This window comes from Numenius arquata, chromosome 13 (genome assembly GCF_964106895.1).
Source record: "Numenius arquata chromosome 13, bNumArq3.hap1.1, whole genome shotgun sequence".
NCBI classification, from domain to species: Eukaryota; Metazoa; Chordata; class Aves; order Charadriiformes; family Scolopacidae; genus Numenius; species Numenius arquata.
The window spans coordinates 10709191-10730864 of NC_133588.1; the positions used below are offsets into that span (position 1 = coordinate 10709191).

Here is a 21674-nt window from a genome sequence, read left to right on the forward strand (position 1 = left end):
CCCCTCCCAGCCCCCACGTGTGGGGCCGGTGGGGGAAGACAGGGCTCCTGGCCCCACAGCACCACTGACCTCGCTTGACCCAGCCCTGGGGAAGGTGTTTTGCCACAGGGCAGGCAATGGGTCCAATAGGGAATGTCAAAAGCACAATTAAACGCGATGCCATTGCCCGTGCCCCAGCAAAGCCCAGTGCCGGAGGGAGCCCAGGCAGGGTGGGGGACGTGGGACCCATCTGACCATCATGTGCCTTGGGATGGTGTTGATGCCTGGAGCCACGCAGCTGCCAAAGAACCATTCACGGCCGCATGAAAAGGCCGATCCCATGGTCGTTCCCACCAGCCACTTCCGCTCCTTCCCACGGAGCACCGGGAGCCCTTCCCCGTGGCATTGAGCACCCTGAGGCTCCGGTAGGGATGAAAGCGGCTCAGCTGGATGCGCTGGGAATAGGGTCCCAGGCTGCCATGGTGCCTTTGCTCACCCCAAGTGCCAGCACGGCAGGGAGCTATGGCTAACACTTGCCGTGTGTCGAGCTGAAGCCCCGGCACTGGGCAAGGAACAGCAAAACACCTCTCATCCCTAGGGAAATGCGAGCAGGAGGGATCTGGGACCAACAGCCACCGGCTTTCCCCCCCCCCCCCACCCCCGCCACCTTTCCCGGCTGCTGCTTGGCTAAAGAGCACGCCGGTACGTGCCATGAATTTTTAGCTTTATCAACAGAGGCTTTGAAAGCAGGGCGAGAAAAAACGCTGAGTCTGCAAATCCAAGCCAGGCGAGCGGACGAGGATCCTGTGCCGTGGGATTGGGATGTGCCAGCAGGGATGGGACCGGGGGCAGGTTGGCCTGAGCCCTGGGGTCTGCGCTGTAGCGCAGACCCCAGGGCTCAGGCCAACCTGCCCCCGGCCCCATCCCTGCCGATCCAGGCTGCTCCCCAGGGAAGGGAGGCAGCAGATGCTGCAGAAGAGCAGGGAGAGGAGGGGGGAAGGATTTATTCCGGGCAGCACAGCCTGGCTCAGCATTAGAGCCACATACACACCGTTACACAGCAGAAAAAGGGGGGGGGGGGGGAGAAAAAAAAAAAAAAAAAAAAGCTTTGTGGTCAGCAAAGGATGAGCTCAGGGTTCGAGTGCTGCTGACCTCATTCCTGGCTCTGCATCGCTTCGCGTCCCCACGTGAAGATGGGGGAAACAAGGGACGGAGAGGGGGGTGGGAAACAAAGAAGAGGGGGGGGGGAATCCTTTCTGCCCACAGCGCGATCCAACGGCTGCAGCACAAGGAAAAGCCGCTCCCCGCACACCTCCACGGGGAGAGCTGCAGGAGCCAGGGAGCTCCTGCCAGAGCACAGTGTCCCTACTGGTTTGGGCACCCCCAGCCCTTCATCAGCAAAGCTGGAAGGTCCAGCACCTGGAGTGTTTCATGGAGGGAAGGAGGCTTCGGGCTGCAAAGGGCAGCACGGCTCAGGAGCCACAGGAGAGGGCAAAAACCCCTCCAGCCCTTCAGACACAAAAGCAGGAGAAGAGCAGGCAAGGGAAAGGCACAGCAAATGTGCTTGGAGGAGGCCAGAAGGGGACTAAGCTGACTTGGGGCCGAGGGACAGCTGCTGTAGATTAGCTGTGCCACTGTTCAGACAGTCCTCACCACCCAGTGAGAGATACGGAAAGTGCCCGTGGTGGCAGCACCCCCCCAGACAGAGCCCATCCCCGCAGCGAGAGCAGGCGCCTTGGTTTTGTATGACTTTATTGGAGAGCGAAAGAAGTCGGGGCAGGGGGTTGATTACAGAGGGTTGGGGGGGGAAGACGTGCACTCTCGGCTCAGTCCCAGTCCCCGTCGCCTTCGGGATTGTCATCTCGGGGGGGTTCCTGAAACTGGATGTTCGCCAGCATGTCTCGCATGGCCGCCATGAGCCTGTTCACCCCCTGGTTAAGGTCCTGCCCTGCTCCAGCCTCTTCATCCCTCTCGTGCCTGATGTCCCCCTGCCAAGAGAGCAGAGCTGGAGGGGCTGGGCAGGGAGCTGTTTCTCCCCCTCGCCCCGCCGGCTGCAGCAGGCAAGGAGGGAGACAATGCCGCTTGCCAAAAAGCATCAGGCTGCTCTGCAACCTGACGTTTACACACTGCATATGCCAAGAGCCACTCCCTTTGCAGAACACTGTGCAGTGGGAACTTGTGCACACCGAGAGCAGCAGCAGCGCGCTCCGCTCTGCCCGCAGCGGCTCACTGCACATACCTGCAAGTTAAAATTTGGCAACAGCGATCGGAAGAAGAGAGATAAAGTGCTTTCGTTGGATGGATGATTCGTTCTGAAAGACAGAAGAAGTCACACCACGGTTAAGGGGACAGCCTGGTACTTGACTTCTCGCTGGGGCTGAGACAGCCCAGGGATGCTGGGGAGAAGCACGCTGTCTGGAACCAGCCCACGGCCCCTCCCGAGCCAGCCCTGAAGCAGGGTATTGGGGGATTCTCAAGGATTTCCTACCAGCCAGCAGCTGGCCAGCTGTTGTTAAAAGCACTGATGTTTGCTGTGAGCTGGGTCAGTGCATAAGACACGTATGGGCTTCACCTGAGCGGTCTGTGCGCACCACAGCCGGCTGCGCTTAAACCTGTATTTACTCCAAACCACCTCAGGTAAGCAACAGCCAGAATTTTTCAATGGCCTTTGCTTTAATGGCTGTGAACAGCCACCGTCTCCGGCGGTGACCATCAAGGAAAAGCGGCAGGACCAGTCCTGCCTGTATGCTCTGCCTGTCGGGGAGCTCCACAAGCCAGGCAGCTCTTCCTCCAAGATGGAGGAGGATGTCAGCTCCGAGCTCCCACATGCGCCCAGGCCTGGGGCTCAGGGTGCGCCAGGAACACGCCGGCTGTGCCAGAAACGAAGGGTGGAGAAGGTACCTTTCTGGTCTGGTGTAGGAAACGATGGAGTCCAAAGGAGGCAAGGGGTCGTACCCCATCACAGGCTGCGAGGTCACCTCCTGCATGGTGGGGGGGAGAAGGAGAAGAAAGAAGGAGTGAAGGCTGCGTCGCCAGCAGCGGCAAACACCGAAGCACAGAGATGGCCAGACCAGCAGGACAGCCCTTTGTCTCAGGGAGTGCAACAGAGCCGGGCATCAGCTGCCCCCGTGTGCAGCCCCAGGGAGGACACTTTGAGGCCCATGTTTCTTGCCGGTGGCTGGGGTTTAAGATGTGCCCAGCATCCGCATGGACAGCGGGAACATGAGCGCCATCACACTGCACACAGCAGTGCTGCCTGTGCCCCGTCAGAGCCCCTCACCAGAGGTAGAGCTGCCATGGCCTCCTTCACCTCCGAGAGGATGATGTGCCGGTAGATATTCCTGGGTGCACTCTGGTACAGCGTTTTCCTCCTACAGCAGGGAGGGGAAGAGAGGATTGCACAGAGCACACCTCAGCATAGCCAGCTTTCCATTTTTGCTTCTCTAGGTGCACTGTCAGCTTCATTCCTGGCTCTGGGGGGATGCACTGCATTGGATGGAGCTGGCCTACGGCAAAGCCAAAGTCACTTGGCAGCTGCTGACCTCAGATGAAAGAGCGGAACAGCTCAGGGACACTGCACAGATCACTCTCACCAGTCCTGTTCCTCTGCAGGTCAGCAGAGCAAACTAACTTTGGTTTAGGACAAGACCAAATTCTTCCCTCTCCTGTTTCTCAGAGCTGGAAGGTGTTTCTATGCACTCACCTGCTCTGTGTAATAAATATCCATGAGCTGTGCCCCTCCTGGCCAGCACCAACCCCTCTGCCCTCCTGGGTGATTTCCAGGGCACATGTGATGGCCGAGGCTGGGGGAAGCCAGCGTAGCACACACTCCCCAGTGAGCAAAAGCTACAGCTTTTAATTCACGCTTGTGCAAAGTATGGAAGAGCTTCTGCCTTCCTGGCCCCAAGGTGTAACCCTTAGCATCAGCAGCCACCATCAGATGAGCAGTTGTGGGGCTCCGGGCAAGCCCCAGTGCTGCTGCTACTTGGGACAGAGCTCCTCTCATCTGCAGAGCCCCCCGGCCTCCTCCGTCCCCGAGTTCCAGCACCCAAGCCTGGTACGAGAGCCGCTCACCTCCACCTGCCACACTCACTTGTGCTCAGACTCCTCCACCAGCGGGTCCCGGGCGTCCACCATGCGCAACACTTCGTGGACATTGGGCTCCAGCCACGCCATGACGGCTGGGTCCTTCCACAGGGAGTGAGTCCTTCCCACGTAGAGGGACGTCAGCTGGTTCAAGGCAGGAGGCTGACTACGGGAGACAGTTGTTATTCAGGGCACTCTCCTCCTTCCCGCCTGCAGGTCCCTGTGCTGGCTGGCAAGGGCTCGTCTCTGCACTGTGCTTCGGCGTGAGAACACAAAGAGAGGAATCGCAGGCTCCCTGCTTTGCTATTTCCATCTACCTTCACCAGTTTTTCTGCCTTCATCTATTTTTGGGATAAGCATAGCCATGAGATGAAAGTACACGCTGCCTTGACCCGAGGGGGAGAGCATTCGCGTGTTTAGGAGGACCACGTGTCAGGGAAATCCAGACTGGTAGGAGACAGCCTGCCCTGAGAGTACACACATGTTGTTCTCCTTTACTGCATGTACCGACAAGCTTCAGTATGAACTTCTGACCCGTCCACATTAAGGTGAGGCAGCTCTATTAGCATTATCTGCTGGCCATTATGGAAATCCATTATCAAAGCATCTAACAGCCTAGACGGGAAAACCAAATATCCTCCTCCGCAGCTTTGTAACTCCATTAGCTGCCTGAGCAAGCAAAAGCCCCACTACCGGCAAAATCGATTCCTTCTCTTTACCGAGAACATCTCCAGGGCTTACCTTATCTGAGCATTCAGCCCAAAAAAGGAATGGGACGCGACCCTGGCATCGGGCTGCACACTGCAGTGATCCAACAACGGCATAAGAACTGCAGGAGAAAGTCAGAGAGCTCGCTTTCAGTAGCCCGGCAAGGAGCACCGTGTCACGGCCGGTCACCACTGCCAAGGCTGCAGAGAGACAGTCCCATCCCAGAGGTGAGCCCCCCACTGGGGCGCTGAAGGAGAACCCAGGCAAGGAGGGTGCGAGGATGCTGCTGAGGGTTATGCTGCATTTTGATCTCTGTGTGGGTGACGGAAACAGATCCAGAGTAAGTGAAAAAAGAACAACATTATTTTTTTTCCCCCCAGTGAAATAAGGTGCAATTTTCTGCACTTAATGCTGCTGGCCTTTGAACTTGAACAAGGGATTTATTTCGGTCACCATGACAAGCAGCAAAAAAGATGGTTTCAGTCAACACAAACTAAACCTCTGTTCGAGAGCTGGTTATTCCTGTGTATAAAGACACACCCTCCTGGGCCCAGAGGGGCTGTATATCTCCTTTCATGGACAGGAGCACCAACTGGATGAAAGCAAGAGTGATGGGCACCCATAGAGAACACATCTAAAGCAGAGCAGTGCCTTGGAGGGAAACCTGAGAGAGACTTGCTGTCTCTGGTCTGGCCAACCCTGAGGTGAAACATTTTCCTGCTCCAAGACTCCGGTTCTCATCCTCCCCCAACTCGCACGCCCGTGACCATCTCTAATGAAGGGGCATCAGCTGCTCCGAGGAGGGTGCACAGCAGGGAAAACAGTCCCTGATCTCCTCCTAACACGTGGAGGGTTCACAGCTGCAGGGGCCCTACCTGGTTCCACTGTCCTCTTGCCACCCCTGCCACGGCATGGGGAGGCCGAATACCACCACCACCACCACCACACCAGACGCAGGTAGAGCGGTACCTGCCACTGCCCGAGCTGCCTCACCCTCTGAGTCAGGGCTCCCATCTCCCACAGACAGAGGCAAACGCCATTTGCAACCCCCAGGCAAACTGCTGCCTCTGCATTTGACTGCCTGCAATCCAGCCTTCACTCTCACAGATGAAGACAGTGACAAAGCCTGCGGGGACGGACTTACCGGTGGGGACGGACTTACCGCTTGGGAACATGATCAACGCGAGCTGGATGAGCCGGGCAGCTTTCTCCTGGGCTTGGCTTAGCTCCAGCTCTGAGCGCTCCTCCTGCTGGCTCAGGAAGAAATAGGCCAGCGGCACGGAGAAGGCAAAATTGGGGAGCTGGGACAAATTCCGGTGACTCTGCAGGATGAGAGACAGATTTACCGAGAAATGATGCTGTGCAGAACAATCTCGATGTGGCTGGGCTGCACACAGGGTGGGGTTTCTTGCTTGCTGGATTAAGTTACTTCCCAGCCATTGGCTTGGTGCCCCCACAACTGAGTAAGCAATTTGGAGTTTGTACAATTGTTTGCAGGGTACCAGGATTACAAGAACACACGCTTTCTGGGTCATTCTGATGATTTTGGGATGCCAGCCTGGCCATGAGACAGCCCTCAAAGGGCTAAGCTGGTTCAGAAAACCTCACGCTCTGACCCAGCTGCCCTCTCCAGTCCAGCCCAGTTGGGGAGAGCCCCAGGAACCAGCGCTTCCCTCTCTGCCCCCTCTCTTGCCAGGGCAGCCTGTTGGTAACTCACCTCCACCTCCTGGAACATGCGGGTCAGGAAGGTGTATTCTCTAGCTCGGAGGGAGAGAAAATCGATCAGCAGCAGCACACACAGAGGGTCGTTCTCTGGATCAAGGCTTCAGAGGGAGGTGAGCACAAGGGGAGGAAACAAAATCAGTGTCATAACAGCTGAAGTATCTGTCCTCATTTCTATGTCAAGCAGGACTTTCCCACTAGCATCCAGAGAGCTTCTGTGACTCAGCAAGCGGAGATAACGGGAACACGATCGTTCCTGCACAGGCAGGATGACGGTGCAACACCTGGTCTGCATCCCTCAAGAGGGGTGACAGTCCCCCTGTCACCACACAGGAGGAGGATGAATGGCCACAAACTGAGCGGACTAAAGCCACCATTGTACATCTGCATCACAGAAACTCTGAGCTCTGCTACAATAACCAGACAGGCCTGGAGATCAGCACTCAACAGCAAGGGCCACCCAGGTCCCATCTGTTTAAGCCTCCTTCTCAATGATGGCCTCTCTCCAAAGCAGCACCACAGATAAGAGCACGTGCTCAAAACTAACCTGTGACGCTGCAACTGCAAGGAGTGGAAACAAGCCCTCGCTGAGCCTGGGAGCAGCAGTACACCTCGGGAGGGTTTTCCCTGCTTGGGTTAGGTTTGGTGCATTGCTCGAGGCATGTTCCCCCAAAACTGAGACACCCTGTCACATCCTGCAGGGAACAGGGCACAACCCTCAGTGGGGGTACCCACCTCAGAATCAGCTTGCAGAATTCCAGGGCTGTCCTGGGACAGCCTCTCTTCTCCAGCAACATCAGGTGCTTGAAGAGAGCCAGGAAGAAAGACCTGTGGGGGGAACAGGAATAGGTTTTAGAAGCCAGATTTGGAGAGAAGTATCTCATTCCACTTAAGAACAGGGACCCACAGTCAGCCCCATCTCCTTACCCCCCTGAGCATCAGCACCACAGCACAGTCAGGGGTGTCTGGGGACCCAGCCTGGTGCAGCACGAGGTGACACAGACCCTCCATAATCCCATCTCTTTTTTTTTTTTTTTCTTTTTTTCTTTATACCAGCATAGGGACAGCAAACCTGTGGCCTGCTCTGTCCCTGCTCCCCAAGGCCCTGCAACCTTGAGCTCTCGCAGACCGGCCGACAACTCAGGACAAGAGAAACAAGTAAATCCCCAAACTCTGCATCCTGCCTTGTCCCCAGCCTGCCCAGCCACATGGGGACAGTGACACAGTGCATGCATGATGTGTACGGGGGAAGGACTAAGGCCCAAATCGGGTATGATAGATTGCTGCGTTCAGGTCACAGACGGCACCAAGCCCATCAGCGAGCAGGTACTGGAAATCTGAGCAACCTTCAGGTACAGCAGTTTGGGAGGGATGACTTGGGTCAGCTGACTGGAAAATTCCCAGAATAAAGTCACCTTTCCCCGCAGCTGCAGAGCTGTCATTACATAAAGAGCCGGCCTGGGAGCAGCATGAGTGCTGGGGACAAAGGCCGGGTAGATAACACAAGCGACCAAGCACAGCCATAAACACGCAGTGAGTATTTTTGTGACAAAAATAAGTGCCATTTTGGGCTAAGGGGCACTAATTGCACGAGAAGGATGTGACGGGGGGAGCAGTTACTGCTCCAGTAAGAAATCTCCCGGGAAAGAGGATGCTTTGCAAAGAAACCTCAGTACAAGAGCTGCTGGTTACCCAGCACCCATCTCAGGGGCCCCGCTGCTGCCTTGCTGAAGGGCACTGCCACCGACCACCGAGTAGCAGAGCTTGTTCTGACAGCAAGGGACATTCAAGGTCCCCCGCCACAGTGGATGACGCAGCAGACGCTGTGAATCTGGGTCTCCATGTCCAAAGTAGGCCAGGGCACGCCGCGACGGCTCTCCAGCAGACGTGGGGCAGGCCAGCGTGCTGCCTACCTGTTCTCTGGCCGCCGGTAATCCAGCCTGCAGGTCCCGCTGGTGAGACTGAAGAGGGGGTGGAAGGAGCACTCCAGGCTGTACAGCGCCTGCTCTGCAGACAGCAAGGACAGCGTCAGGGCACGCCACCACCCCGGCACCCCATGCAGTCCCACTGCTCACAAAACGGCAGTTGATTTAGCCCAGAAGACACTGATAACTGAGAGCTCTGGCATGAAATAAGCTTGTTCACAGCCCAGCGAGGCACAAAGCTACTTCAGAGTACATTGGTCGCAGCAGATACCCAGGCAAGCAAGCTTTGCCCCCTTATGAGGGCATTAGATCATGCTCCAGTTGGGAAAAGTGACTCTCCTGAAGGAGGTCTGGGATTGAGGCTGGTACAGCTGCCTCTGCCACAACTATCTTCACACAGGGAAGCTGAAGATTCTGTCCTCACCTCACCTCTGGCCCCTCCTATCATGCTGCAGAGCACATGCCCCGGTTACCAAACAGCACATCTCAGACACCAGACTGCAGCAGGCAGTCCAAGGGGCAGCCATCCTCCAGGATGCCTCCTGCCCCCACGCAGCCTGTAGTGCCCTGAGGAGCAGAACCCGATGTGCTGACCTGCAACATCCTCGTCAGAGGAAGGCAAAGCACGCTGGCCCAGAGGGCTGGGCAGGCTCCCTGCAGAGGGCACAGGCTTCCTGGAACAGCCCTCGCACTGCAGAACCTGGTAACTACTAAATCAGACCCTCCTCCTGCAAGGGATGTCCTAAAGGTGAGAACCCCATCACATCCAGACAATCCATCCATTCATTTTGAAGGTGAGCACTGATCTGCTTTGTCCCAGGCAAGCGCATCCGGCTCTACTTAAAAGCCTCCAGCAAAAGCTGCTGGTCTGCAGGATGACACAAGGCTGAATGCTCATGGCCCAGAGCCACAGACACAACCAAACCAACCCTTCTGGTTTGCTGCCTCTCTGTTGAAACAAACCCAAAACTGAACCAAAAATCCCTTGATTACTAATTCACGCCAGGACATCTGCTCCTCACTTCAGCTCTTACCTACAAGCTCACGGGCCATCTCCTGATCCTCCTGCATCCGGCACACGTCACTGAGCAGCAGAAGGGAGTCCACATGGTACGGTTCCAGTGCCTGGAGCAGCGGCTACACAAGAGCAGGAGCTTGATTACATGATGGCACAAATCATGGGTTTCACACACTCTGCCTACGAGGCAAGCTCTGTAAGCGTGGCAGGGAGGCAAATGCCCTGACACCGTGCCTACGAGAAAGGGGCTGTTCCTGCCCCGGCTCTGAAGGTGAAGAAATCCTGTCCCACACCATCAGGAAGCCAGTGCTTAGACTGTAGTGCAAGGCTGGGGACGCACCTCACATGAAAGGCTAAAACTATGGATTAAAAGAATCTAAGAACTATCATGCTGGGTCAGATCAGAGGTCAATCTTGCCCTTTCTCCAAAAGCAGATGCCTGGAAAAGAGGGCACAAAGTTGGGTATGTGTGATAACGCCCAGCACTCTCTAAACTACCAACCTTTAGGAGTTCAGGGACCACCACTATCAAAGATGCCATTGATATTAATGGTGTCTCCTCCCATGATTTTGTTCACTTACCGACCCAGGTACCTTTCCAGCAACCCAGCTCTGCAATACAGAAAGCTACCACTCAAGCACACAATGCAAAGAACTTCCTTTAATCCCAGCCTGCCAGCTCCACCCCTGTGCTGGAAGGGCCAGCAGGGAGATCTCTCGCCACTCCACACAGGATTTGGGCCCTTGACAGCAGCTTCCCTCAGGCACTTCCCTCCCGGGTCAACCCAGCTTTTCCAGCACAGAGGCCATGTCAGCCCTTTGATCATCTTTGCTGTCCTCCTCTGAATCTCTCCCAGCTTCACCACATCCTTTTGAAGGTGAGGGCCCAGAACTGCATACAATATTCCAGATGCAGGCAGCAGGCATAATTGCATTTTTTGTTTTATTCTCTGTCCCTTAACAATTCTGAGCATTTGATCAGGCTTTTGCTTCCTCTGGGTACCGAGAGGATGTTGTGACACATACAATTCTAGGATCCAGCTCCTGAATGATAATGGATTTAATGTATTTTTTTGCAGGCCTCAGAACTGAACTTGAAGCACACCTCAAAAACCCATGCATTCACTAATTATATTATAAATGGGCTACTTTTTCTGAGTGCCTAAAATTCAGTTTCAATATGAAAATACAGAAGCTACTTCCAATCTCCTCAAAGTTTAATTTTTTTTTCCCCAAAATTGAAAAAATATGCCTTCAAAAGCTCCAGAAGTTGTACATCTGCAGGGTGGTGGTGAGCATGCCCACATACAGTACAAAGCCTTTACGTTCCAGGCTGTCCCAGCCCAGCACCTTCGCATCAGTGCCGCTCGCCTGACGTTTTACCCCTTCCCTGCTTGCTATCAAGTTCCTTTCTAGTCCTTTTTTTGAACAGATGGAGCACATAGGGTCATTGTGACCGGAAAAAGTGCTCTTCATGCACTTGCAACTTCACCAGCAAACCTCTTTTAACCCACTCGCAAGAGCAGAAAAAACACTCAATGAGCAGGACACCAAAAAAATCATGTTTTGCATGCTGAAACCATAGCAGCAAGGCAGAGCTGGGCTCCAGCTACGTGAAACTGTGGCCGTCACAGGTAAACTGGTTGGAGGTTTGAAGTACTTCTGGCATCGGCAAACCCTTGTCTGTTAGATCTTACCCTTAACAGAAAATTGAAAGACTAAAGCTGTAGAAATATCTTCAAACATAGCCAGACCCACTTAACAGGGACAGAGCATAAAGGCTAAAGTGTTCCACGGAAAACCTGTCCTGCTCTGCACAGCCGTGAGACTGTGTCTGAGCTGTCCTTAGGATGCTGGCTCTCGGGCTGATCACTGCTGCATAGGAATTACTTTGCATCATTTAATGCGAATCCCAGTCAGCAGGCAGAACTGATGAGCTGGAGGGAGCAGTGGCCACGAGCAGAGTGTGGGAAAGCAGAAGGAAGAAAACTTTATTTAGTACACAATGGCCTCTTTAAGAAACTTCTACAGGGCATGTATCCGAGCTCATGTGGCCAGGGTTTTCAGAGCAAAAATACCTCAATTATGGTTCAGCAGGGCGCAGAGCAATTTTACTGTTACTTATCACTACAAACTATAAAAGTTACCATACAGTTTAATGAGCTTGGACATGCATGAAGAACCTTCAACACAAAGACTGTTTTGCTGAAACACCAAGAAAAGACACATTCTTCATCCATGCAAGAGTTTATAAATAGAACAACTGTTAGTTTAGATTCCCATTTAAAGATAGGTTTATACAATATTTTTCCTTTCCCAGCTGAAAAGCTGAGACAAGGGACTTTTATTCCTACTCCTTCAGCCAAATGGTCAGTTTCTGAAGGCTCCTCTTCCAGATGGCTACCTGCCATGCTCTCGGCAGAGCCACCGAGGCTCCACCACCAGCCACTGGACCTCATCTGCCCCAAGGTGGTCACTTATCTTATAAGGTGGAAGCAGAGCTCAGCAAGCAATGCTGCCTCGCCCCACACAGAGGGGGCACATTGCTCTGCTGCTCAATATGAGACTGGCAAAAAATAAGCCCTGGGATGCATCAGCCCAACCTCCCCTGCCAGGGAAAGGGGCTGCAGGAACACAGGAGGTAACAGCATGGGCAACCCAATCTCACAACGTACCACAACACTGTTGGGGTCCATGGTCTCTACATTCTCCAGGAACTTCAACTGCACTTCCTGGTACTTGCGATGGTGCTCAAACGTGAAGTACTGCACTCCCCCCTTGGTGTCCAACAGCTGCATGACAATACCTAGAAGGTGCAGAGGAGACTGGGTAGCACTGCTGCCAGCTGGCGAGCACAGCAGCAAGAGAAGGTCTTCTGCTTTCTTATCACACAGAAAGCTCATGCTCATCATTGGGTCCGGAGCCAGATGTGTTATCAGAAACTCCTAGAGAATTTCACTCCTTTCCCTCCTCCCATGAGTCAAAGTCTGAAACCCACCTGATGTCCCCAGAGATATTTCTCATTATCCAGCAAGACTGCTGTTAAGAAGGGAAGCGCTCATCACCCGCTACTTCCAATAAGGGGGGCAAAAAAAAAGCTCAAACACTAAGATACTACACAACAGAGTTCTCCCTATTGAGAAAGGAGGTATTTCCATCAGCTGACGAACAGTTCCTTTTCTGCATCAGCCAGCACAAAGCCTGGGCCTGGCAGCTGATTAAAGCAGCTCTGGTTTCCATGCGTGGATGCTCTAGGAAAGCCAGGCTGGCAGGAGCAGCCATCCATGGCAACACAGGCACAGGACTGAGCTGCCCTGGCAGCCAGTGGCAGCACGGTGCTTTGGGAGGTGGCACAAAAAGCCTCACCTGTTCTGGTGTAGCGTGGCCAGGTGCTCTGGGGAGTTGTCAGCCACGTGCCACGGACACACTGGCGCTGCCTTTGCCTGAGGAAATAAACATGGCAGGTCACAGTTTCTCTGTATGAACAGAATGCAGAGGGCTGAAAGCAGCCAGAAAAACGATGATTCAGGGAAAAAAAGAGATCCAACTTCTTCCCCAGCTGCAGCCCTGCCACATGGAGCTTTTGCCCAGAGCTTCAACATGTTTTGCCTTCAAGACACAACATACCTTCGCTCAGGCTCTGCCTTACTTGAACCATTCCTCTTTGGGCCAGCTAGTGCCTCCAGCATTTCCTTCAATAGCTTCTCTCCCCTGTTTTTATTCCTGCCAAGTTCTCAGCTGCCTCTTTGCTTCCAACAGCTTCCCAGGTCCAATTAAGAGAGCCCCATATCCCTCTGACTCATCTCTCTTCCCAGCAGCGCCTTCAAATGTCAACTGCTTTAGTTAAGCCATACTCATAATGCAACCAATTTATTGGTTCGGGGAAGGAAGAACTTAGAAATCAAGGCTATTCTAAGAAAGTCATGTCTCCTCAGTACGGGACTGCTGCTTCTTCCTCAAGCACTAAATATTCTTCCACAGACTCTCTCAGAGAGGCTTCAGCTATCATCATCACTGCTCTGAGCTTATACCCTTCTTATGTGCACATTTTTCAAGCAGTTCATGAAAGCAGGGATTTCTGGATAACACTGAGCACAGTGCAATGGATAATTGCATAGAGACCTGATACCCAAGAAGCAGTAAGTTCCCTGGGCCCCTGGAAGCAAGTGCATGAGACCCCCTGAGAAGTATTCAGGGTCCATCTGAGACTTTGGAATAGCAAAAAGCAACAAATGCTGGAGAAAGGAAAAAAAAAAATAAATAAATATATATCTAAGAGCCTATACTCTTATGAATTTGAGTGAAAGGACTTTAGAAGGGTGTTTGACAGTAAAGAGAGGGGAAAATCAGCAGAAAAAAAAAGTGAATGCTAGCAAAAGCCTGGAGAAGTCTTCCTTCCCCACCATATCACAAAAAAAAATGCTCCTGTCCCAACAAGTGACTACTAAATGAGTAAGACACCCTAAACCCTGGATTCCCTGCCTAGGTGTGGCACCGGGGGCTCGGTAAGCTGTACCAAGGGAAGGACAGACACACTGACTTGGACTTTGAAAGGGTATAATATTAAATTCTGGACTAACCTCTGGTCACCAAGAACTGCACGAGCCCCAAAGTATCTCTTCAACTCGTTCTCTGGATTCAAGTTTCTGAGAAGGTTGAGAAAAGAAAGAAAACCTATTGTCAGTTAAACACAGCCAAAAGTCTCACACTCAAGTCTTCTCCACCAGTGCCAAGTGTTCTGTACCTTGAACTGTCTCTTGCCAGTCCCCTGAACTGTCACACACACCACTGATCTGACACAACAAGGACCCTAAAAATGGTCAGAACAGGAGGCATCAAAACACTTTTCAATCACATGCACGCTTCCTTCACGCTCTGCTCCTAAAAGGCGCTGAGCTGGGGAATACTTCTGCTGCCCTCTCCAGGGCAGCTGAGGCCTTAGTCTGGGAATATTCCCTGGAGAGTCTCCGTGCAGGAGTGTGTGCTCAGGGTGTGTGTGTCTGGAAAAAACGAGATATCTACCTGCTGCCGAGTCTAGTGTGGCAGCCTGCAGTGTGGGGCAAGCACCCTAACCACTGCACGGAGACTGGCAAGGATTAAAATATTTTTTTTTTTTAATACAAAGATCTCGTGTCAAAGCATGACAACACCTACAGTTTTCTTGACCTAACATTTGGCCAAGAGAAGGGAGGAGCATTTCAGAGGGGTTTCTCTGCCATCCTCTCTCTCAAGAGAGAGAATGGAAGGCTGAGATCCAGCACTGACAACCCTCACTCCCTTGGGAGATTATCCTGCTCTCAAAGGTTTCTTAATAAGATTTACTTGACCAGAGAAGTCACTGAAGTTTAAAACCACCTCTAGATAAACAAATATTCTGCCTTTACTGAAACGTCCCTGAACAGGCTGCAATAGCACCGAGTGCCCACCAGCCTAGGCTCAGTTTTGATGCAGCGTGCCTGAAGGTTTCAAAACTGGGACTGGTGAATTGTCGCAGCTACCAATTTAAAGGTTTTTTCCAACAACAGGAAGAAATGCCAGTGTCTGCACCAGCCCTGGGCTCCGAAACATGCTGGACACACCAGCCAGCCCACTCCCAACAGGTTTCCCAGTGTGATTCAGGCCCAGATGTTACAGGTCTCTAATTTGAGGCTGACTCATTCTTCAGCTCTCGGACACTCTAGGTGTTTAGTCCACTTTGTTGATGGTGACATGCCAGAAAGGTTAGACAAGTCCAACCCGCTTTCCTGGTGAAATTAGCTCCTAGCACTTCTCAGCCCTCCTCCTCAGACAGCATACACTGCACTGGGGCCTGTTGCTCACAGCACCTGGTCTGAAAGCAGCCAGTCACCTGGCCAGGAGGGTTTGATTGCAAAGCTTTATACACCAGGGCTTTCAGCAGCTCTGCAGAGATTCTCCCACAGAGTCACAGAGTGTTCTATGCTGGAAAGCGCCTCTGGAAGCTAATCTGGTTCAGTCACCCACTCAAACCAAGCTTGACAGCAGAGAATACCAGTCACTGCTCAAAACTGAACACAGCTCTAAAAGCAACAGTTAGAAACAGGGATGGGCACAACCACTACCACAACCCCTTTCGAGCCAGGTCCTGATTACACCAGGAGGCTCCCAACTCCCTTGGGGGAACAAATAGCCCTGTCATGGCCAAAGCCAAAAATCAGGAAGGAAGCAAGCACTACCTGTGCTCTATGTAGAGTAGAGGCCTGCTGTCAGCTGTTATACCACTCTGGGTCTGCTGCAACAGCCCATTGGTATCCTCAATCTTCTCCAGCAGGCTGTCGATGTCTTCCAGGTTGTTGTCTTCCTTAAGATAGGCACATGCAAAGACAAGGCAGTTATTACAGAATGAGTCACCACAGCATGCAGGTCACCCATCAGAGATCACACCCGGCTGCCTCTGGATCCTGATCTCTGTGCGATACTGGTGCAGCCCCTACCACTCACCCCGCTGCTGCCCCATCGCTCACCTCGGGTGTGCACGTACCCTCTCTTATTGAGGCCTCCTGCTCCGCACCTGGCACCCTTTATTCCCTCAGGAATCCCACACAGAGCCTGCCTTCCCTGTCCAACTGCCCCCATAAGGGCTAGTTGCTCTTCTCCGCTTGCTCAAGCTGTGACAGGGCTGCTGCTCTTCACACCATCGTGAGTTCGAACACATCAGCTGAATATATCCAGCATGGGCAAGAGCTGGCAGGTGGTCTGGTCTGCCCCTTCTTACCCAGCCTTCACTGTGCTTTGTCAGGTTTATTTATACTACAATATCATGAAATGTTGGGGCACTGATTATAATCATAAATATTTAAATAATCAGCCTTTACCATCTACTTTCCATGGAAACACTAAGTTACTGCTGTGACCCTCATAAGAAGGTATCAAACACTGGAGTGATTTTAACCCAGCTCTAACACAATGCACTTGCACTTTCCCCGTCTTGTAACAACCCCAAAAATATATCCAGCAGTTCACATTCAACAGTTGTATAACACTTTTATCCTGATTTTCCTCTATTTTTCCTCACAAATAGCAAGTGACGCATTTCTCATGCAGCCGTTTCACATCCTCCTCATGATGTACGTGGGTGGAACATGGAATTCCATTCACAACACCCAAATAGCACTGTGAGCTTGCCTTTTCCAGCTAAATATAGCCACCCCGCGTGGAGTGGATACATGAAAAATTTATAACGTGCTTTGCATTTAAGTGCTTGAACAAAGGTGGTATTATCTGTAGTTAGCAAATCAAACTGCCTGGTTCTGGGCATTAAGTCTCACTAGAGCCTACAGCTGGCAGATGTCACCCTATTGCTTGTTATTCTTGGACTAGGCGAGGAAACTGGCTCTTTGATCGGGTTCTCTGCCTTAGTAACTCACTCTGAGCTCACGCAACAGAATTCTCAGGGAGGAGGCAGCCAGCTGAGCACCTACATTGGAGTAACAGCCCACCCGTTCAGCACTTCAGCACGCTCTGGCTCGGAATGTCTAGCACAGGATCTCCCTTGAATGATTAGTTAAGAGTCTTAAACCTTAGCAAAAAACCAGTTCCTACTTGAACTTTATTTCTATTGAGTTTAAAAGACCAATGACTATAATCTGTTCAGTCACTTAGCTCAAGCAGATAAAGTATATTCAAGCATACAGATTTGTCTCTGAGTTTTATCCATAACAAACAAAGACACTGGATAAAGTTCTCAGTGCAAGCACACTTCCTTGGGGGTAGGCAGCTTAGACAGAATCACTGTCCCCTTGCTCCCTTCACCACTGAGGGGACACAGCAGGTCCCGAGGGAAGAGCCCTTGGCGGCACATTTACTGATAAGACACAAGCAGACACTCCTGTCACATTCAGCTACCAGATGTCACACTACAGAGAAGGTGCGTGGCTGCGCACGGAGGAGAAGGAAATGTGAACGACAGCTGGCAGCGAGAGCTCTGTATGGCTCTGCAGAGCAGGGACAGCTACCTAAGTAGGGCAAGGAAAATATAATGAAAATACGAATTCATTCCTCACACGGTACCCCCTCCCGTGCGAAGCCTCAAAGCAGAGATGAAAGAAGATGCCGCTGTGAGGATTTCAGCTCTAAGCATCTGCAGCAGAGCTGCACTGGTCCTGGCTGCTTGAAGGACCACAGCCAAAAGCTGCTGTTGCCATGTCGTAATTTTAAATGAGTACAATGCAAAACCAAGCATTTTTGCCTCAAAATTGTTTCTGCAGCCACCTCAGAGTATCCACTTTGTCAACCCCAATGCAGAAATTAGCACAGACACTAACTCTCAGAGCAAACGCAGACATACCAGAGTCTCCCCTGCTGAAGTCTTCTTGGCTTTTCTTTTCTTTTTTTTCTTTCGCGGCTTGTTACTCGACGTAGGCTGCAAAGAGAAACAGAACAGCTGTCAGAGAATGCCCACAGACTGCAGGGATGAAAGCTCCACCAGGAGCCACCAGCACACCAGGAGGGCCCTTATTAAATGAAACCAATATTCACCCTTTCAAGTTTTTCAGCAAGTGGAAATTAAGACATAAGGAGAAAATGGAGGAAAGCACCAAATGTCTACAAATGCAAGGGTTAAATTCCAGCTGATTTTCATATGTCTGAGACTACAAAATCAGGCAAGAAACTCTTTAGATATGCCAGGTGTGGAAGAAACATTTCAGCCCTCCTTTACTCTCTAGAACAAACTTTATTTCTGACAGTTTCACCAGTGGCTCAAATTTCCACAGAAACCAAAACCTGCCCGAAAGCACCACATGAAATAGACTCCTCTCACTGCTGACGCAGCTACTTCACAGCTCTCGATGCCGTGTAGCATTCCCTAACCTGACAGGCACACTGCTGTCCGCGCTGGCTCTTCCCCAAGACCTACAGAGCTGAAAAGCGCATTTCCAGAACCTACACAGGTAATACAGGGAGTAACAGCGTTACCAGAACAATCCCACAGCTCCTGAGCTGATTGCAGAACCAGAGGAACATGCAGCCCCAATTCAGCTCTATCAAACGGCAGGGAGACGCCTGCTGAGGGCTCCCACATTTCTATCTGGGAAGCTCTGAGAGAAGCAGCAGGTGCACCCTGCAGTGATTACGCAGCAAATTCACAGAGTCAGGGCCCACTGGAACCAGCCAAGCAGAGCTCACACCACACATCCGGAGCGTTCCCAGGCCTCCAGGCTGTCTGAGGCTACCAGCACAGCCAGACCGTACACAGACAGTGGTCTTTGCTCCTCTGGTTACACCGCCTGGCACCCAAAGCCCACAGGAACACCCCAAATGCTGCGCCCTAATGGGTGAGACCAGGGAGCCAATCACCCTTCACTCACCCCCATCCTCGTCTCCAGTAAGACATGGGCTAGACTTGCAACGTCAAATTGTTAATTAAAGTGCCCCTTTCCTTACATGCTTCTCTAAGGAGACACTTCCAAGCTGATACAGACCACAGGAGGGAAACTAAACACAAAACAACAACAAAATGCTCCAGAGAAGAGTAAGTTCAATGTTTAGTTTACATTGCTCAGAATCTTCACACCATCCACTCCAAAACAAATGCTTCACTGATGTCCTAGTTTCAGCTGGAATAGAGTTAATTTTCTTCCTACTACCTGCTGTTCTGGATTTAGTATGAGAATGTTGATAACACATATTGTTTTAGTTGTTATTTAAGAAATACTTATTTTAAGTCAAGGACCTTTTCAGCTTCTCAGAAAAGCTGAGACGGAGCACAGACAGGACAAGCTGGCCAAAGGAATATTCCATACCATGGGCATCATGCTCAGTATGTCCCCCAGATGGGCCAGGGAGCAAGAACCTGTGATTGCTGCTTGGGAGGGGCCGGGCAATTGATCACCAGGTGGTGAGCAACTGCACTGCATCACTCCAGAGTGAGTGAGTGGCTACATCGTCCTAGTTGCTGGTTGGGGATAAACCATGACAACTGAGCATTTACAGAACAGCCCAGCCCCACGTATGGTGCAGAGCTCAAGTAATTGTGCAGTGAAGGGAGCAGAGAAGCAATAATCATTTCAGAATCCCAGGGTGCTTTCCTTCCCGTGCTCTTTGCCCGAGCTCAGCACTCATAAGGACACAGCACAAGGTCCTCCTCAGGAACCTCCCCTCTGGATGTAAAATCTCCCCGGATCCCAGGCACAAACCCAATCCTCAACACCAAACTGCTCATTCTCCTCCAGATCTGGAGCCCCAAGCACCTGGGTTTAAGCTCCCCACATGCGCCCCTTCCCTGACGCTCACATCATCAGGCTCTGACAAAACCCAGGTGCAAGGGAAAAGAAACATGCTTGTCTGGCACCCACAAGGCTGCTCAGCACACACAGAAACAGAGAAATAAGATAACTTCTCTCTGCACCTTGCACAGTGACCACCATCATCTCTAGATACCTGTGGTTTAGTTACCATTTGGTCCGGCTGCTGTGTCTCCTCCCCATCTCTCTGCCCATCACCTTCAGTCTCTTCAGTTACAGCCCTTTTGTTGTTCCCTTCTGCTGCATCCCGCTCGCTGAGCCGGGCATCCCCTGGCTCCTCTCTGGATGGCAGCTCATCCTCCGACTCCTCGGCAGTGATCTGCACAAATAGATGGACAAGCTGCAAACACGGCTGGCATGGGGCTGCGCTCTGCCCTCTCCTGTGCCCGGCAGAGAGAATTCCCCAGGGATCTGATCTGTTCCACTCACACTTGCAAATGGAAGATAAAAACATCGCAGAAGCAGCACAGGGCTCAGCTACCCAACTGGCTTCTCCAGCAGACAGACAGGGATGAACCCTCACTTAAAGCGTGTCACCCAGCAGGTGCCTGGAACAGCCCCGCACCCACCAAGTCACTGGAGGGCCACGACAACACATCCACTGCATGGCATGGCCAGCGGAAAAAGCACTGCTCTATCTGGACTTTGCTCTTCCTTGAAGAGAGCCTCCAAAGCCAGCCTTGCCCAATGCTCATGCAGCCAAGCCTTGGGGAAGGACAGGGAACCACTGGGGCTGGCTAAGGTGCCCAAGGACCGACCCACCTGTGCCATCAGGGCCTGCCTGAGCCCCAGCATCTTGCGGAGCTGGGAAGGCGGCAGGAACGTACCTAAACTGGTTTCACCCACTATTTGACAACCTCAGTACTCAGGCCCAGCTCTGACAACATCCAGACCCAGACCACCCAGCTCCTCCTAGGCCTCCCTCCAATTCCCTCCTATTTTTAGCCGCAGTTGTTGCCCCCTCAAGCCCTCCCTGTAGCCCCCATCTCCTACCCTCCAATTCGCATCCCCCCAGCTGAGTCTCACCCAGGCCCTCCAGGTCACGCACCACCCCAAACTCCTCAGTCCCACCCGAGTCACTGACCCCAAGTCACTCCCTCCCCAAAACTGTCACCTCAGTCACTCTCACCCAGCTACCACCCCCTGGGTCGCTGTCATCCTTCTGGGTCACTGCCACCCAGTTCCCCCGTTCCCTCTGGTCACCCCCCAACCTCCCCCTAGTCACTGCCCTCCGAATCACTCTCATACAGTCACTGTCACCCTTCAGTCACCCACCCTCCCAATAACTGCCACCCCAGCTGTCCCCCACAGCTGACCACAGCCACTGCCACTTCAGCTGCCCCCTCCCATCCCAGCTGCCCCCTCCCCAGCCACTGCCACCCCAGCTACCCACTCCCACCTCAGCTGCCCTATCCCACGGCCACTGCCACCCCGAGGCCTCCCCAGGGCACCACCACCTCACAGGCTCCAACCTCTCTCCTGGCACTGTCACCCCCCCTCACCAGCTCGAAGCGGTTGCTGACGCCAGTGCGGGCTCTCCCGGGGGCAGCTGACGGCGGCCCTTCCTGTCCCCGCTCAGGGCCGGGGTCCAGGCCCAGCTCACCGAGGCCCGGCTCCTCTTGGCCCCGCTGCTCGCCCCGGAGCCGCCGCAGGGCCCGCCGCGACATGGAGCCCCGTCAGGCACTGCGCCTGCGCGCGCCGCTCCCCCCGCGCCTGCGCCGTCCGGCCCCGCCCCACTGCGCCTGCGCACGGGTGGCCGAAGCGCCTGCGCAGGTTCTCCCCCTGTCCTGCCGCACTGCGCCTGCGCAGGGCCGGCCCCCTCTACCCGCCTCCCCGGCCCCTCCTCACTGCGCCTGCGCGTCGGGCGATAGCACGCATGCGCACCTCGCCTTCGGCGCCACACCCCCGTCACTGCGCAGGCGCACTGCGCAGTTGCGCGGGTCCTGCTTCGCGCCCCGCGCGAGCACCGCGTGA

The 21674-nt window shown here is 53.1% G+C and overlaps 1 protein-coding gene across 1 annotated transcript; it reads right to left on the bottom strand.

Annotated features, from left to right (window-relative positions):
* Positions 1–1715: 1715 nt before the first annotated feature.
* On the bottom strand, positions 1716–21400 carry TCF25 (TCF25 ribosome quality control complex subunit). The gene is made up of 18 exons (XM_074157963.1): positions 21203–21400; positions 19852–20019; positions 17744–17818; positions 15633–15757; positions 14019–14084; positions 12805–12881; positions 12114–12244; positions 9455–9557; positions 8409–8502; positions 7231–7323; positions 6491–6596; positions 5936–6095; positions 4807–4894; positions 4073–4231; positions 3260–3350; positions 2881–2960; positions 2219–2291; positions 1716–1967 (listed from the first exon to the last, which is right to left on the bottom strand). The coding sequence occupies exons 1-18, from the start codon at positions 21365–21367 to the stop codon at positions 1806–1808; spliced, it is 2016 nt and encodes a 671-aa protein (XP_074014064.1). The 5' UTR covers positions 21368–21400; the 3' UTR covers positions 1716–1805.
* Positions 21401–21674: the final 274 nt, after the last annotated feature.